General features: G+C 30.9%; 1 protein-coding gene across 2 annotated transcripts in view; it reads left to right on the top strand.

Annotated features, from left to right (window-relative positions):
* LOC135132182 (neuropeptide CCHamide-2 receptor-like) overlaps window positions 1-18,353 on the top strand; it is a 225,983-nt gene that overhangs the window by 192,638 nt on the left and 14,992 nt on the right. For both annotated transcript variants that reach the window (XM_064060171.1, XM_064060169.1), the window contains exons 6-7: window positions 13,878-13,998; window positions 14,837-15,005. In XM_064060171.1, the coding sequence (XP_063916241.1) occupies window positions 13,878-13,998; window positions 14,837-15,005 (290 nt within the window). The remainder of the gene's footprint in view (window positions 1-13,877; window positions 13,999-14,836; window positions 15,006-18,353) is intronic.

Genomic DNA, 18,353 nt, shown 5'->3' with positions numbered 1-18,353 from the left:
ATAATTTTAGAGCATAGTCTTCAAAAAACCATACAACTACGGTTTTTGACTTTCGATCTCTAATAATTAATGAGATATTGAGAACCGCGCGCTTAGGGACTCATCCTGTATATAAAAAGTTGCCATACACAATTTAACATTTTTCGAAAATTTGGATGCCTCAGGAAAAACTTCAAGGTGGATGCATAAACCACAAGTACAAGAGTATGTTATTTTATAAAATTTACATCCAGTTTACTACGAAAAATTCTTAAAATGCGTATAAAATTTCACAATAGTCGATCCAGTAGTTTCACAGATTATTATTTGTTCAATAACAGACAACAGGCGGATAAAAACAGCAAATATATTTTTTCGTACTGTAAAAGTAATGAAACGCCCAGAAAACATGAAAGTAGCCATTCTCCAGATGAACCCTATTCCACTAATTCCGTAGCTTACCCCCGTAAAATAAAAACAAAATTATGGCTTAAATAATAAAATTTGGTTATTTCGAAGAAGATTATCTGCCTAATAAAAACTGACACAGACGGCAAACCGACAGACAGATAGAATGGGAGACCTATTTTTTCGTACTCTAGTTGAGACGAAACGTCGAGAAATTAGGAAAGTAGCCAGTCGCCCGATAGAACTTATTACAATACGTCCTTAGCCTGCGCTCAGGAAGCAAAAATGTAGATAATACCAGTCACGGCGTAAGAAAAAAAACTGCATGGAGTAGTATAAAAGGTAGGTGGGCGGGGCTAATACGTACCAAGAAACGACTGATTTTGGCAAATGACATACCCTCTAAGAAAAAAAAGGCAGTGGGTGGGGCTAGTACTTGTTAAGATAAAACTGATTTTGCCAAATGACATACCCTCTGAGAAAATAAAGGGTGGGTGGGCGGGGCTATTACTTGCCAAGATACGACTGATTTTGGCAAATGATCTACTCTCTAGAAAAATAAAGGACGAGTGGACGAGGCTAATATTTGCTAAGATAAAACTGATTTTGTTAAATAACCTACCCCCTAAGAAAATAAAAGGCGGGTGGGCGGGACTAGGACTTACAAGATAAGACTCATTTTGCCGAATGACATATCCTCTACGAAAATAAAGAGCGGGTGGGCGGGACTAGTACCTGCTAAGATAAGACTGATTTCGGCAGATGACATACCCTTTCAGAAAATAAAGGGTGGGTGGGTGGGGCTAGTATTTGTCAAGATAAGACTGATTTTGCATTGACATACCCTCTAAGAAAATAAAGGACGGGTGGGCAGGGCTAGGATTTGACCAGATAAGACTAATTTTGCCAAATGACATACCCTCTAAGAAAATAAAGGGGGGGTGGGCGGGGCTAATATTTGCTAAGATAAAACTGATGTTGTTAAATAACCTACCCTCTAAAAAAATAAAAGGCGGGGGGGGGTGGGACTAGCACTTACAAGATAAGACTAATTTTGCCGAATGACGTATCCTCTACGAAAATAAAGAGCGGGTGGGCGGGGATAGTAGTTGCTAAGATAAGACTGGTCTTGCCAAATGACATACCCTGTAAGAAAATAAAGGGCGGGTGGGAGTTACTAGTACTTGCTAAGATAAAACTGATTTCGGCAGATGACAGCTTCTCAGAAAATAAAGGACGGAGGGGTGGGGCTAGTATTAGTCAAGATAAAACTGATTTTGCATTGACATACCCTCTAAGAAAATAAAGGACGGGTGGACGGGGCTAGGATTTGTCAAGATAAGACTAATTTTGCTAAATGACATATCCTCTAACAAAATAAAGGGCGGGTGGGCACGGCTACTATTTGTTAAGATAAAACTGATTTCAGCAGATGACATACCCTTTAAGAAAATAAAGGGCGGGTGGGCGGGACTAGTACTTGCTAAGGTAAGACTAATCTTGCCAGATGGCATACCCTATAAGAAAATAAAGGGATGGTGGGCGGGGCAAGTATTTGTAAGACTGATTTTGCAATGACATACTCTCTTAAGAAAATAAAGGGCGGTTGGGCGGGGCTAGGATTTGCCAAGATAAGCCTAATTTTGCCAAATGACATATCCTCTAATAAAATAAAGGGTGGGTGGGCGGGGATACCATTTGCTAAGATAAAACTAAATTTCAGCAGATGATATACTCTTTAAGAAAATAAAGGGCGGGTGGGCGGGGCTAGAACTTGCTAAGATAAGACTGATCTTGCCAAATGACATACCCTATAAGGAAATAAAGGGCGGGCGGGCGAGGCTACTACTTGCTAAGATACGACCGATTTTAGCAAATGATCTACTCTCTAGGAAAATAAAAGAGGAGTGAACGGGGCTAATATTTGCTAAGATAAAATTGATTTTGTTAAATAACCTACCCTCTAAGAAAATAAAAGGCGGGTGGGCGGGACTAGGACTTACAAGATAAGACTAATTTTGCCGAATGCCGTATCCTCTACGAAAATAAAGAGCGGGTGGGCGGGGATAATACTTGCTAAGATAAGACTGATCTTGCCAAATGATATACCCTGTAAGAAAATAAAAGGCGGTTGGGTGGGACTACTTCTTGCTAAGATAAAACTGATTTCGGTAGATGACATACCCCCTCAGAAAATAAAAGGCGGGTGGGTGGGGCTAGTATTAGTCAAGTTAAGACTGATTTTGCATTGACATACCCTCTAATAAAATAAAGGGTTGGTGGGCGGGGATACTATTTGCTAAGATAAAACAAAATTTCAGCAGATGACATACCCTTTAAGAAAATAAAGAGCGGGTGGGCGGGGCTAGGATTTGCCAAGATAAGACTAATTTTGTCAAATGACATATCCTCTAATAAAATAAAGGGCAGGTGGGCAGGGCTAGTATTTGTTAAGATAAAACTGATTTCAGCAGATTACATACCTACCCTTTAAGAAAATAAAGGGCAGGTGGACGGGACTAGTACTTGCTAAGATAAAACTGACTTCGGCAGATGACATACCCTCTCAGAAAATAAAAGGCGGGTGGGTGGGGCTAGTATTTGTCAAGATAAGACTGATTTTGCATTGACATACCCACTAAGAAAATAAAGGACGGGTGGGCAGGGCTAGGATTTGCCAAGATAAGACTACTTTTGCCAAGTGATATATCCTCTAATAAAATAAAGGGCGGATGGGCGGGGCTACTATTTGTTAAGATAAAACTGATTTCAGCAGATGACATATTCTCTAATAAAATAAAGGGCGGGTGGGCGGGGATACTATTTGCTAAGTTGAAACTAAATTTCAGCAGATGACATACCCTTTAAGAAAATAAAGGGCGGGTGGGCGGGGCTAGGACTTGCTAAGGTAAGACTGATTTTGACAAATGATACAGGAGTTTGTTACTTTATAAAATTTAAGTGGTATTCATTACACAAAATTTTCTGAGAACATCATGACCTTATTAGTAAAGGTGTTAGAGTTAGGCGTTTTACCATCTACGCGATATTTCTAAAATACATATTAAATTTGACCACAATCGGTCTAGTAGTTTCGGAGATTATCTGCCTAATAAAAATCGACGCAGACAGACAGACAGCTGCTTACGTTGGGGAAGTAAAACAGATTTGATACATACAAGAACCAAGTAAATAAATTAAAACTCTTATTAACCAATGTAGCGGCGCTATTTTTATCTGCAAATAAAATTTTATGGCCTCGTTAGTTTCGTTTTTGCGTTGAGTTGATGTTGAAAGTCGATTAAATACGATCTACAAACACAAAGACAGATTATTCTATTAAGCTTTATTACGAATTGTAGATTTTGGAATCTTTACATTTTTATTAGTGCAATAATGTTCTTAGTGTTCAAGCAGGTGGCAATTCAACGGAAATTGGTATCAAATTGTACATAATTTTCCGCTAATTAGGAATCCGAAATGGCGGTCTTGACATTGATTCAAATAAACGTGGAAGGTGAGGAGAAAATTTTTAAATTATACGTAGTCATTTTTTCAAAACAAAAATTTAAAACAGATGACTATGTACATTAAGAAAAAATGGCATAATATGAGCCCCGCCCACCCGCCCTATATCAATCGTGATGATTTTTTTTTACTCATCGTAAGTCGTGGAGCGGAGCTTAATTACAAAATCCTTGTTTTCCTACTAGAAATTACTACGTGAATCATATTCTTGAGTAACCGTGTTGTTTAAAGCAAACGAAACTGAATTAAGTAAAAAAGAAAGCCAAAAAACAAGTCCCACTACCTTTAATTTTTAATACACATAATATTTTTTGAAAAACACGATGCTCAAAAACATATCTTACATGGTAATTTCTTGTAGAGAATTAAGGATTTTGCTCCGCCCCTTTGGCTCACGACGAATTAAAAAAAATTCAGCACTACTGAGACGGGGTGGGTGGGTGGGGCTTATAATTTGCCTTTTATTTTCTTAATATACGTAGTCATCTTTTCACAACAAAAATTTAAAACAGATGACTAGGTATATTGCTCTACAAATGGTCGTTTCACCTAGTGGTCATAAATGATGAAACACCCTGTATTTTCTAAGAGATTAGGCTGGCGTGTTTCTCTTTAAAATGTTTATTACATGCTGGAATTAAAATTTATTTTGTCTTTAATTTCTTACTTCTTTAGGGAAAAATTATAAATTATAATATTTTACATAGAGTATTTGGCGTGTCGCGAGCTTCATTCTCCATTTCATCTACGTTTCAATTTGTACGCTAATTTACAAAAAATTAAAATTTATATATTATATATCTATTATAATAGGGTTCATTCGATGAGTTGCTAATTTTACGTTCTCTTGACGTTTCATAGCTTGTATAAAATAAAAAAGTAAGTAAAGGAATAATTTCCGAAACTACTAGACTGATTATTATGAAATGGTATCACCGACGTTGCCTCTCAAGGAGCGTATTCTTATAACAAGAGTAAACAATAAAATAAACTTGAAATTCAAGTTAGTACTGGCAGATACGCCGGCTTGTCGTAATTTAAAACCGTTCTATCAAATTTCAAGCTTGTTTATACAAACAACTACCGGAATTAGTTGTTGATTGCAATACCGTTCGAGCTAAAATAATTCTAAAAATACAATCCAACAAAATACATTACCAGTCACACAAAAGTTAAATTACCCCGTAATCAACCAGCTGTTATCCCCCTTACCACATTAACAAAAAACAACAACAAAACCATTTAATTTCCCCCGGCAACATTAACATTCCCTCTGTACTCAGCACATTTTGTTAAAAATAAATAAGCCATAAAAGGTGAAAATTTAATTAGGTTAGAAAACTCTGAACAACATGTCGGATGTTCCCCGAAGCGATAAATTGCATCCCATGTACGACGCAGCAAAATTGTAACTAAAAATTACGTTATGAAACGGCGAAACAAGCACCAATTAAACCAATATTAACGGTTGTTTTATGTCGCCGTCTTAATTAGGAATGTACGGCTTGAGCTTTCGCAACAATGGAAACATCTTGGATATTCAACGCCTGCAATTATACGAACGAATCCAATCTGATTCTAATTAAGTTTAAGCTTTTAATAAAATCGGCAAACAACAATTAATACTACGTAGCTTAATAAGCGCCGAATTAGACGTAATAGGCGAAAATAACTCCAAAACGGGACTAAATTGGCGAAATTTTCGCAAATCAAATGTCTATTAATTTAAGTTTGACATTCTTTATTGCGTAGTTTTTGTCACCGAAAATTTTGTCTTCCGCTAAAATGTGACTAATTATCCACATTCATTTCCGCCGAGATTCTTCATTACTTACGTTGTCAGACGTTGAGCAAATATTTATTCGAGAAAGCGCAAATCCAGCAATGTCCTTTGTGAATAAGGGAAAGTGTTCCTTGTAATACACAATTCATCACACGTCCCAGCTTAACAAACATAATTTTTGCGGCGTGTTGGACTTGGCCAGACGCTTAAAAAGTGTGAATAAGAGAACATATAATCTCATTTTGCAAACAGATACGAGGAGTCAATATATTTAGAGTTGAGTGGCGGAAGGGCCATTGATCTTGATCGGTGGATCTAGTGTTATTGTACATTTTTATGGTGTCTGCACTGTATTGACGTATCTAGAAGTGCCATTATCCTGGCTATAGGGGGAGTGGCTCAAGCAGAAATGCTAGATTTATTCGCGTGTAACATCGGTGCAGTAGATACATCGATCTAATAAATTTTTGGCATGACTCTTTTCTAGTTACTGTTTAGTTTTCATTATCTCTAAAACTATGAGTAGTTCCTAACTTTACCGCGATGTAGAGTGCGTATTTATGTATTTGTTTATCACGTGGAGAGGAAATCCGATAAATAAGTGAAATCCTCTTAGGCAAATTACCGAAACCAGACCTCCCCAAACCGTAGCCTACATAGCGTTATATCTCAAAGTGCATACCTTCCTTGTAGAGATTTACACCAGATTAAGCATTCCCGAGAGTTGCCCAAAATGGACGTAACACTTAATAAGTACCTATTCCCCAGATAATACTTCGAAGCTTAAATTTTACTGAACCTTTAGTAGGAGTGAAATTTCTGATATAAACTTTATTACTGTACGCTTTAATAATTAACTACTAAGTCCGCTATGCCTTCCGTCAGCGGCTTTGAAATTAGAACAGAGATTTTAGCGGACTTACTAACATATGTTAATTAGAGTCAGGGAAGAATTTCGGTCTTAATTATTTGGATTTTATATGTACTGAAACACGAAAGGTTACTACTGTTATTACTAATTTTAATTCCATTATAATGAGGGACCGAAGATTATATTTTGTTTGGAGGTTCGCCACCTAATCCAGATGCGGCGAAGTCAACCCACGCAATAATCAATCCTACACTCAAAATTGAAAGTTCGTAGATTTTTTTATGAAGCTGGCTACCTTTATGTTTTCTCACCTTTTCATGATTGCGACAGTATCTAAAAATAGGTCACCCGAATCCGTCTTGCTGTCTGTCAGTCGTCTATGTCAAATTTTCTTACGATATTATCCGAAATTAGCAACAAAAGTAAAACACCCATACCTCCCCATTTGTGGTTTATGATTCTGTGTTAAATTTTTAGCCCACGGCACCCGAATTTTTGGAAAACAATCAAAATTATATATATAATTTCCCAGAACTGATGATGTCATCTTCCAATTTTGTCGAAAAATATGTCATTTAATCTTAAAAAGTGATATAATCCTGAACTTGTGATTTATGAATTCGTGTTAAATTTTTATCCTATAGATCGAGATTTTTGGAAATAAATCAAAATTGCAGACACATATATAATAATTTTTGATTTCTCAGTTTTTCAGTTTTTTAAATTTTCGATTTTTCGACTTCAATTTGTCGAATTCTCGATTTTTCAATTTTTCGATCTTTCAGTTTTGGGATGTTTTATTATGTTAATCATCCAATTTTTTTATTTTCGATTTTTCGATTTCTCGATTTTTCTATTTTTACTATTTTAAAATTTGAGTTTTCTTAATTTTTAATTTTTCGATTTTTTGATGTTACCATTTATTGGTTTTTCAGTTTTTCGATTCTTCAATTTTTCTTTGATTTCTCGATTTTTAAATACATCAGTTTTTGGATTTTTCAATATTTCTAACCCTAAATTTTTCGATTTTTCAATTTTCTGATTTGTAAATTGTAGATTTTTGTAGATGTTTCGATTTTGTGAATGTCCACTTTCTCAGTTTTTCAATTTTTCCATATACGTTTTGCGATTTTAGCCTATTTTAGTTTCTCAACTTTATTAACGATTTTTTAGTTTTTCAATTCTTCAATTTTTCGATTTTTCAAGATTGTGATTTTCCAATTTTTCAATTTCTAAATTTTTCGATATTCCAATTTTGGGATTTTTCAATTTTTCCATTCTTCAATTTTTCTTCCATTTTTCAGGTTTTCGATATTTCGATGCTTCAATTTTTCAATTTTTCGACTTTTCGATTTTTAAATGTTTCTATTTTTCGATTTTGGGTTATTTTGATTTCTCCGTGTTTCCACTTCTCAACTTTTCGATTTCTCAATCTTTTCATGTTTCGTTTCTCGATGTTTCAGTTTCTCAATTTTATTATCGATTTTTTGGTTCTTCGATTTCTCGATTTTTTGATTTTTCACTTTTCCAATTCTTTAATTTTTCGAGTTATCAGTATTCTGACTTCCCAATTTTTCAATTTTTTTATTTTCAATTTTTTTATTTTCAATTTTTCAACTTCTATTTCTTGACTTGTCGATTTCTTGATTTTCCAATTATTCAATTTCTACACTTTTCGATATTTCAATTTTCGAATTTTTGAATTTTTCGATTCTTCAGTTTTTCTTCGATTTTTCAGGTTTTCGGTATTTCAGATTTGGAATTTTCAATATTTTTGGACTTTTCAATTTTTTTGGTTTTTCGACTTCTCGATTTTTCGATTTTTCAGTTTTTCAATTCTTCAATTTTTCGATTTTTCAGGATTCTGATTTTCTAATTCTTCAATTTTTCGACTTTATTTTTTGATGCATTTTTTTGGTTCTTCGATTTCTCGATTTTTCAATTTTTAATTTTTTTCATTTTCAATTTTTCGGCTTCTATTTTTTCACTTGTCGATTTCTTGATTTTCCAATTTTTCAATCTTTCTATGCCTCAATTTTTCTTCATTTGTCAGGTTTCCGGTATTTCAGATTTGGATTTTTGGACTTTTCAATTTTTAAATTTTATATTTTTAGATCTTAGATTTTTTAATTTTTGATTGTTTTAATTGTTCAATTTTTAAATAATTTTAAATTTTTCGGTTTCTTCGAAATTTTGATTTTTCAAATTTTTGGATTTTTTAATTTTTCAACTTTTGATGTTTCGATTTCTCGATCTTTCGATTTTTCGACTTTTCGATTTTTCGGTTTTCCAAATTCGCAATTTTTAAAATTTTGGATTTTTCGATTTTTCCATTTGTCGGTTTTTAATTTTTTTTTATTCTTTTTTTTCGATTTTTAAATTTTTTGAGTTTTCAATTTTTCGGTGTCTTGATTTATCGAGATTTCGAAGTTTCGGTCTTTGGATTGTGTAATTTTTAATATTAAATTGTTCAAGTTGTAAATTTTCGATATTTCAATTTCGCGAGTCTTTTGATCTTACTCGATGTTTCATTTTTTGAATTTTTCGATTTTGGGGTATTTCGATTTCACAATTTTTTGACTTTTCAAATTTTCGATTTCTCAGTCTTTTCATGTTTCCTTTCTGAGATGTTTCAATTTCTTAAATTTTTAATTTTTCTAGCTAGATTTTTCACTTGTCGATTTCTTGATTTTCCGATTTTTCGATGTTTTAATTTAAGAATTGTTCAATTTTTCTTCCGTGTTTCGGTTTTTCGATATTTTAATCTTGGGATTTCAATATTTCGATCCTTCAGTTTTTGGATTTTTCGATTTTTAAATTTTATATTTTTAAATTTTTCGATTTTTCGATTTATCGAGATTTGGAAGTTTTGGTTTTTGAATTCTCAACTTTTCGGTGTCTCAATATTTTCATGTTTCCTTTCTCGATGTTTCAATTTCTCAGTTTTTATAGATTTTTCGGTTCAACTTCTCGATTTTTCGTTTTTTCAATTTTTCAATTATTCACTTTTTAGATTTTTCAATTTTTTAATTTCTTAGATTTTCAATTTTTCGAGTTTGATTTTTCGCTTGTCGGTTTCTTGATTTTCCAATTTTCTAAAGTTTCAATTTGAGAATTTTTCAGTTTTTCCTCCGTGTTTCGGTTTTTCCATATTTCAATTTTGGGATTTTCAATATTTCCATCCTTCAGTTTTTCGATTTTTCGATTTTTAAATTTTATATTTTTCAATTTTTCGATTTTTTAAGTATGGATTTCGACGTGGTAATTTAAAATTTTTCGATTTCTCGATTTTTCAATTTTCGGATTTTTAAATTTTATATTTTTCAATTTTTTGATGTTCCGATTTCTCAATCTTTCGATTTTTCGACTTTCCAGGTTTAGATTTTTCGGTTTCCCAATTTCTCGATTCTTGGAGTTTTGGATTTTTCGATTTTTCAATTTTTCGATTTTTAAATTTTTCGGGTTTTCAATTTTTCGATTTGTTGATTTATGGAGGTTTTGACGTTTCGATTTTTGGATTGTCCAATTTTTAAATTTTCGATTTTTCGATTTCTCGATTTCTCAGTCTTTTGATGTTTGTTTCTCGATGTTTCAGTTTTTCAGTTTTTCGATGTTCCGGTTTTCCATGTTTCGATTTTTTTAATGTTCTACTTCTCAATTTTTCGATTTTGGACTATTTCGATTTCCCAATTTTTTGACTTCTCAACTTTTCCATTTTTCGATCTTTCCATGTTTCGTTTCTCGATATTTCAATTTCACAATCTTTTATCTATTTTTTGATTCTTCCACTTCTCGACTTTTTGATTTTTCATTTTTTCAATTCTTCAATTTTTCAATTTTGTTAATTTTCTAGTTTTCGACTTGTCGATTTGTTTTTCGATTTCTCAATTTTTCTGTTTCAATTTGGAGATTTTTCAATTTTTCTTCCGTGTTTCAATTTTGGGATTTTCGATATTTCAGTGCTTGAGTTTTTCGTTTCTTCGATTTTTATGTTTTACATTTTGTAATTTTTCGATTTATTGAGCGTGGATTTCCCAATTTTTCAATTTTTCGATTGTTTAAATTGTCCAATTTTTAAATTTAAAATTTTTCGATTTCTCGATTTTTCAATTTTTCAATATTTCTATTATTCAATTTTTTAGATTTTTAAATTTTAGATTTTAATTTTTTTATTTCTCCTTTTTCCGATTTTCCGACCTTTTAATTAAGATTTTTCGGTTTTCCAATTAATAGATTTCTATAATTTTGGATTATTTGGTTTTTGAAATTTTCCATTTTTTATTTTTTCGATTTTGAAATGTTTCAAGTTTTCAATTTTTCGATTTCTTGATTTATCAAGATTTCGATGTTTCGATTTTTAGATTGTTCAATTTTTAAGCTTAAATTGTTCAATTTTGAAATTTTCGTTTTTTCGTTTTTCGATGTTTCAGTTTCTCGATTTTTGGTTCTTCAACTTCTCGATTTTTCAACTTTTCAGTTTTTCAGTTCACCAATTTTTCGATTTTTCGATTATCCAATTTTTCAGTTTTTTGATGCTTCATTTTCTCTACTTTCGATTTTTCAACTTTTTAAGTTTTAAATTTTTCGGTTTTCCAATTTCTCTATTTTTAAAATTTTGGTGTTTCCAATTTTTCCTTTTTTAAATTTTTCGAGTTTTCAATTTTCCGATTTCTTGATTTATGGAGTGTTCGGTGTTTCAGTTTTTGGGTTGTTCAATTTGTAATTTAAAATTTTTCAATTGTTCAATTTTTAAATTTTCGATTTTTCGATTTCTCGATCTTTTGACCTTTGGTTTCTTAATGTTTCAATTTTTCAATTTTTCAGTTTCCCAGGTTTCGATTTTCCACTTTTTGGCTGTTCGATGTTTGATTTTCCAATTTTTCAATTGTCCGATTTTGCAGCTCTGTGTCATTTAAATTTTGGAATTTTTCAATTTCTTCATTTTTGACTTTTTTGGTTCTTAAATTTTTGTATTTTTCGACGTTTCTGTTTTTCGATTTTGAAATTTTTTGATTTTCAAAATTTTTCGAGTTTCTTGATTTATCGAAGTTTCGATGTTTCGGTTGTTCACTTTTTAATTTAAAAATTTTCAATTTTTAAATTTTCGATTTATCATTTCTTGGTCTTTATTTGATGTTTGGTTTCTCAATATTTCAATTTTTCAGTTCCAAGTTTGCGATTTTTCGACTTTTCGCGTTTTTGATGTTTAATTTTCCAATTATATGATGTAACGATGTTCTAATTTTCCAGTTTTTCGTAATTTCAATTTTAGAATTTTTCAATTTCTCGATTTTTTAATATTTTGATTTTTCAATTTTCCGATTTTTCCATGTTTCAGTTTTTTGATTTTTAAAGTTTAGATTTTAAAATTTTTCTTTCCCTCGAGTTCTGGAATTTTCGGTTTATCAGTTCTTCCATATTTTTATTTATCAATTTTTCGATTTTTTAAATTGTACATTTTTCGATTGTTTTAATTTTGTATTTTTCGATTTTTCAATTTTTCCGTTGTTAAATTTTTCGTATTTTCAATTTTTCGATTTATTGATTTATCAAGATTTCGACGTTTCAATTTTTAGGTTATTCAATTTTTAAATTCACATTTTCAATTTTTAAATGTTCCCTTTTTCGATTTCTCGATCTTTTGATGTTTGGTTACTCAATGTTTCAATTTTTCAGTTTCCCATTTTTCGATTTTTCGACGTTTCGGCTTTTCCATTTTCAAATGTTTCGATTTTTAAAGTCAGATTTTTACATTTTTCTATTTTTCACACGAATTGTGGATTTTTCGATTTTCTAGTTCTTCGATATTTTTTTCAGTTTTTCGAACTTTTAAATTTTTAATTTTTCAGTTGACTTATTTTTAAATTATTCGATTTACAATTTTTCAATTCCTTGATTTATCGAGATTTCAATGTTTCAATTTTTAATTTTACGTTTTTCCATTTTTCAGACAGTTTTGGAATTTTTCAATTTCTCGATTTTTGAATTTATCGATTCTTCAGTGTCGATTTCTAAATTTTAGATTTTTCTATTTTACACTAGATTTATCGATTTTTAAATTTTTAAATTTTCAGTTTACTAACTGGTTTTGAAATTTTTCGACTTTTTAAATTTTACATTTTACAATTTGGAATTTTCATTTATCACCAATTTCATAATTTTTGGTTTTATTTCGTGCCATCTCGGTTTTTCGATTTTTAAAATTTTTCAACTTTTCCATTTTTAGATTTATTTTCCCGATTAAGTTTTCGATATGTCAATTTTTCAAATTTCTATTCTGGGAATTTTTCAATTTCTAGATTTTTTTTATTATTATATATTATTGATATTACACTGCACCTGTCGGAATTGACATACGTGTCCTTGCTGAAATAATGTTGATCGAAACATTTACAAATACCAAAACGCTGAAAATACAATTGTAATTCAAAAAAACAAGCTCCACAGAAATTCTAAATATATAACGTCATTAGAAAACTACACTGGGCATAGTTTCAGGCGATACCAAAAGAAACTATTCTCTGCAATTTGTTAAAATTTCTGTTGTAGTTGGCCATGCGCCCACGTCAGCGGTTTCAATTGCACTACTGACCTCCACGTCATGGCTAACTAATGCAAAAATTAAAAAAATCACTCGGCAGTTAAAACAACCAATGCACCTTAAACTTCTATAAAAATATTATAATTTTTTAAGTAAACCAAAGTTTCTTAAATGTTTCCAACAAAAATAACAATGTAGAGAATAAATTCTACCTTTCCACGCAAATTTACGTAAAATATTTAAATTCTAAAACAACTTTTGGCGTGAAACTTTTTGTGTAACACATAAAGTTACCTTAACAGTACATTTTTTGCTTGTCATATCCTTTTAACCATTCATTGCCCCGACGATCTTTCTCAGAGGGTCTTTACAAGCAAACTTTGAGAGGACATCACAAGAAATTTACTTACACAGCACTTACAACGTCGACGATACACATTTAAATTTTCATTGATGTTCATGCCCCTCTTTGTACAATTAACTACATACAAATCTTTCCTTAAATCTAGCCCTAGCGAATATCGCGTAGATTTATTAAACGACGAAATTACCTAACCCAATTCCCAGCATAACTTCATTCTCGACGCAACAAATAACGGATTAGTGCCATCATAAATTAATTTGGTGGATTTACGACGCCAATAAATTTTATTATTATAGCTGCTGCCGTTAGCTTTTAACATATCGCCAAAAAACAACCCATTATTAAATCTGATTAAACATTTTTCCGCCGACAACTTTTCCAATAACGACCTTTTTCTTTCCAGTGTTTTGTATCTGCTTTCTTCCGCACCACGTTTTCATGCTGTGGTTCTATTTTCACCCCAATGCAGACGCCGCATACAACGACTGGTGGCACGCCACGAAAATCGTGGGTTTTTGCATGAGGTAAGTTGGCAATAATGAAAAAGTTGGTGATGGACGTTCGAGGCTTTATTTTGAAGTGAATTAAAAGTTTTCCCGGAGACAATTTTTTCCTGGAGCAGAAGTTGCGGTTTTAAAGGATTTAGGGGTTGGGAATTATAATCGGCTTTATTACGGGGCAGGGAGGTGTTTAATGTCCTTTAATCGAGTGGAAGCAGCCCTGCAAAGCGTTCCAGGGAAGGACGATTTTCGGTTATAAATTATTACGGTTTAGGCGGAACGCACTTTTTGTCCTGTTGCCGCACTAGTGCGGAAAATTTTAATCGAGTCATCTTGAAAACGAAATTGTGAAAGCATTGTTCTAATACATTATTCATTATTTATTTTTTGCTATAACTTGAGTCAAAATATCCCTACGAGATCAATAAAACCCCTGCTTGAGATATTTTTGGCCTTCCAAACTTTATTTCGCCCCGAAAAATACACTGGAGAGGTATTAAATAAACGATTCCCACGGAAGGCACTCCGAACAACGCTTTTTGTGGGCCGGTAAAAAAGAAAACTTCCTCGTTCCATCACCCTTATTTTCATATCGACAGGTCACAAAGTTCGGCCAAAATTCAATTCGAAAATACCAAAGTTGGCAACAATTTTTAGTTTCTGAAAGTTGGTTAGGTTATGAAAATGGATCGCAAATTCGTGCCGAAACTTGTTGAGAGTTTGTTATGTTTATTTATAGAAGCGGCGATCAACAGGATGTTCTGTTTCCGGTTTGTAAAAAGGAAGAGTAGGCAACCAATTATACGAGTATAGGCAACCGTTTATTCGACTACCACTTACGCAACAATTTCCTCTTTTTCAGTTTCCTCAACTCGTGCGTCAATCCTGTGGCTTTGTATTGCGTCAGTGGGGTATTCAGGGCCCACTTTAATCAATATTTATGCTGTCAAGATCCAAGGTGGCCACGAAATGCGACTCTAGCAGGAAACTGTGAAACCAGCTTTAATTCCACTTTTCGCAGGCATACTCAAGTGAGTCAAAAATAAGTCAGAAAAAAAATTGGTCGAAGGTTTATTTTTTATTTATGCGATTTTACAATTTTTTGTTTTTTTAATTTTAATTTTTTGAAATTTTAGTTTTTCGATTTACGATTTTTCATTTCGTCAATTTTTCGTTTCTTCAAATTTTCGATTTGCAATTTTTGCTTTGGGTTTTTTATTTTCATTATTTTTCCAATTTTCAGTTGCTACAATTTTTCAATTTTCCATTTTTTTGTTGTTTCAATTTTAAAACATCCACCTTCGATTTTTAAATTTTTGATTTTTCAGTTCTTCGAATTTTCAATTTTTCAGTTTTTCAATTTTTCGATTTGCAATTTTTCGTTTCAGTTTTTCATTTTCTTTATTTTTTCCATTTTTCGGGTTTTCAACTTTCTGATTTTATAACTATTCTTTTTTCATTGTGAGACTTTTCGATTTTTCGATTTTTCTAGTTTTCATTTTAAGTACGTAATAATAATTATAATTTTTAATTTTACGATTTTAGAATTTTTCCATTTCCCTATTGTTGAATTTTAAAATGTTTTCATTTATTGGACGCTTTCATTTTTCGATTTTAAAATTCTTCAGTCCTTCAAGTTTTCATTGTTTCAATTTTTCCAATTTTCGGTTTCCCATTTTCTTTATACTTTCAATTTCTGAAACATCGAGAAACCAAACATGAAAATATCGAGAAATCGAAAACGGAAATTTAAAAATTTTAAATTGCAAGATTTAAGTTTAAAAAAAAATCGATAAATCCAAAAATCTAGTAATTGGACAACCCAAAAATCGGAACATCGAAATCTCGATTTTAAAATCTAGAAACCAAAAATTTTAAAATCAAAATATCTTAAAAATCGAGAATTTGGAAAACCAAAAATTCTAAAACTGAAAGATCGAGAAATCGAAACATCCAGAAGTCAAAGAATCAAAAAATCGATTTAAAAAAATGACAAACTTAAACATCGAGAAACGAAACATGAAAAGATCGAGAAATCGAAAAGTCGAGACGCCGAAAATCTGAGAAATCGAAATAGCCCAAAATCGAAAAATAGAAAAATTTAAAAACCGAAAAATCAATAATATTAAAAATAGAAAAATTGAAAAACCGAAAAATCTAAAACCAAAAAGGGAAAAATCGAAGGATACAGAAATCGAAGCATCAATAAACTGAAAAATTTTAAATTTACAAATCGAAAAATTGAGGTATCGAGAAAATAAAAAAGCGAAAAATTGAAAAATCGGAAAATCAAAAAATCTGAAAACTGAAAAATTGAAGGATCGAAATACTGGAAGTCCCAAAAGTGAAATATCGAAAACCGGAAAACTCGAAGAAAAATTGAAGAACCGAAAAACTGAAAAATCCCAGAATTGAAAGATTTAAAAATTGGAAAACTAACAAAATTGACAAGTCGAAAAATCTAAATTGAAAAATTGAAAATTTGAAAAAATTGAAAAATTCGAAAATCAGAATCCTGAAAATTAGAAAAATTCAAATAAACGAAAAATCAAAAATATTAAAAATAGAAAAATCGAAAAACCGAAAAATCTAAAACCAAAAAGCGAAAAATCGAAAGATATAGAAATTGAAACATCAAAAGCTGAAAAACCTGAAATTTAAAAATCTGAAAAATTGAAATGTCGAAGTACTGAAAAATCGAGAAAGCGAAAAATCAAAAATTTTAAAAATCGAAAATTGAGGAATCGAAAATTTGAAAAATAGAGAAATAGAAACATCAAAAATCGAAAAGATTGGAAATTCTAAAATTTACAAATCGAAAAATCCAAAATTTTAAAAATTGAGGAATTGGAAAACCGAAAAATCTAAAATTTGAAAATGGAAAAATTGAAAAATACATAATTTACAAATTGAAAAATTGACACATATATCGAAAAAGTAACATTCGAGAAATAGAAAAATCGAAAAGTTAAAAATCGAAAATCAAAAATTGGAGGATCGAAATACTGAAAATCCCAAAATTGGAATATCGATAACCTGAAAAATCGAAGAAAAATTTAAGAATCGAAAAATTGAAAATCCCAAAACTGAAAGATCAAAAAATTGGAAAATCAACAAAATCGACAAGTCGAAAAATCGAAAAATTGAAAATTTCGAAAGTCAGAATCTTGAAAAATCCAAAAATTAAAAAATCCAAAATTAAGGAATCGAAAATTTGAAAACTGGAGAAGTCAAAATATCAAAAAATAGAAAAAATTGAAAAATCGAAAGATAGAAGAATTAAAAAACGGAAAAATCGAAAAATCCAGAAGTCGAAAAACCAAAAAATCGATTAAAAAAATGAGAAACTGAAACATCGAGAAACAAAACATGAAAAGATCGAGAAAAACTGAAAAATCGACATGGCCCAAAATCGAAAAATTCAAAAAAACGAAAAATCAAACATTTTAAAAATTGAAAAATTGAAAAATTGAGAACCAAAAAGCGAAAAATTGAAAGATATAGAAATCGAAACATTAAAAATTGAAAAACCTGAAATTTAAAAATCTGAAAAATTGAAATATTGAAATAGTAAAAATCCATAAATAGAGAATTCGAAAAATGGAAAAATTGGAGGATCGAAAAATTGAAAATACCAAAACTGAAATATCGAAAACCTGAAAAATCCAAGAAACATTGAAGAATCGAATCATTGAAAAATTCCAAAACTGAATCGTCGAAAAATTGGGAAATCGAAAAATTGTAAAATCAAGAAATCGAAGTCGAAAAATCTAAATCGAAAAATAGCGAATTTGAAAAAATTTATAAATTGGAAAATCAGAATCCTGAAAAATTGAAGAACTGAAAAACCGAAAAGTCGAAAAATCGGGAAGTCGGAGAACCAAAAAATCGATAAAAAAATTGAGAAACTGAAACATTGAGAAACGAACATGAAAAGTTCGAGAAATCGAAAAGTCGAGACGCCGAAAAACTGAGAAATCGAAATAGACCAAAATCGAAAAATCGAGAAATTGAACAATTGAAAAATCGAAACATACAGATCTCGAAAAATCAAAAATTTTAAAAATCAAAAAATGGAAAAACCAAAAAGCTCAAAATCGAAAAATATATAAATCGAAACATCAAAAATGTGACAAAAGCTAAAATAAAAAAAAACTGAAAAATTGAAAAATATGTAGAAATACCGAAGAACTGAAAAATCGAGAAATCGAAAAATGAAAATTTTGAAAATCGAAAATTGAGGAATCGAAATTTTGAAAATTCGAGAAATCAAAACATCAAAAAATCGAAAAATTGAAAAATCTATAACTTACAAATCGAAAAACTAAAAAATCCAAAATCCAAAATTTTAAAAAGCTAGAAATTGGAAAACTGAAAAA

This window comes from Zophobas morio, unplaced genomic scaffold, assembly GCF_036711695.1.
Source record: "Zophobas morio isolate AGI-343-1 ecotype UQ-CSIRO unplaced genomic scaffold, CSIRO_AGI_Zmor_V1 ptg000021l, whole genome shotgun sequence".
Lineage (NCBI taxonomy): Eukaryota > Metazoa > Arthropoda > Insecta > Coleoptera > Tenebrionidae > Zophobas > Zophobas morio.
Note: the sequence above shows the minus strand (reverse complement) of the source record. Positions and strands in the feature narration are given on the sequence as shown.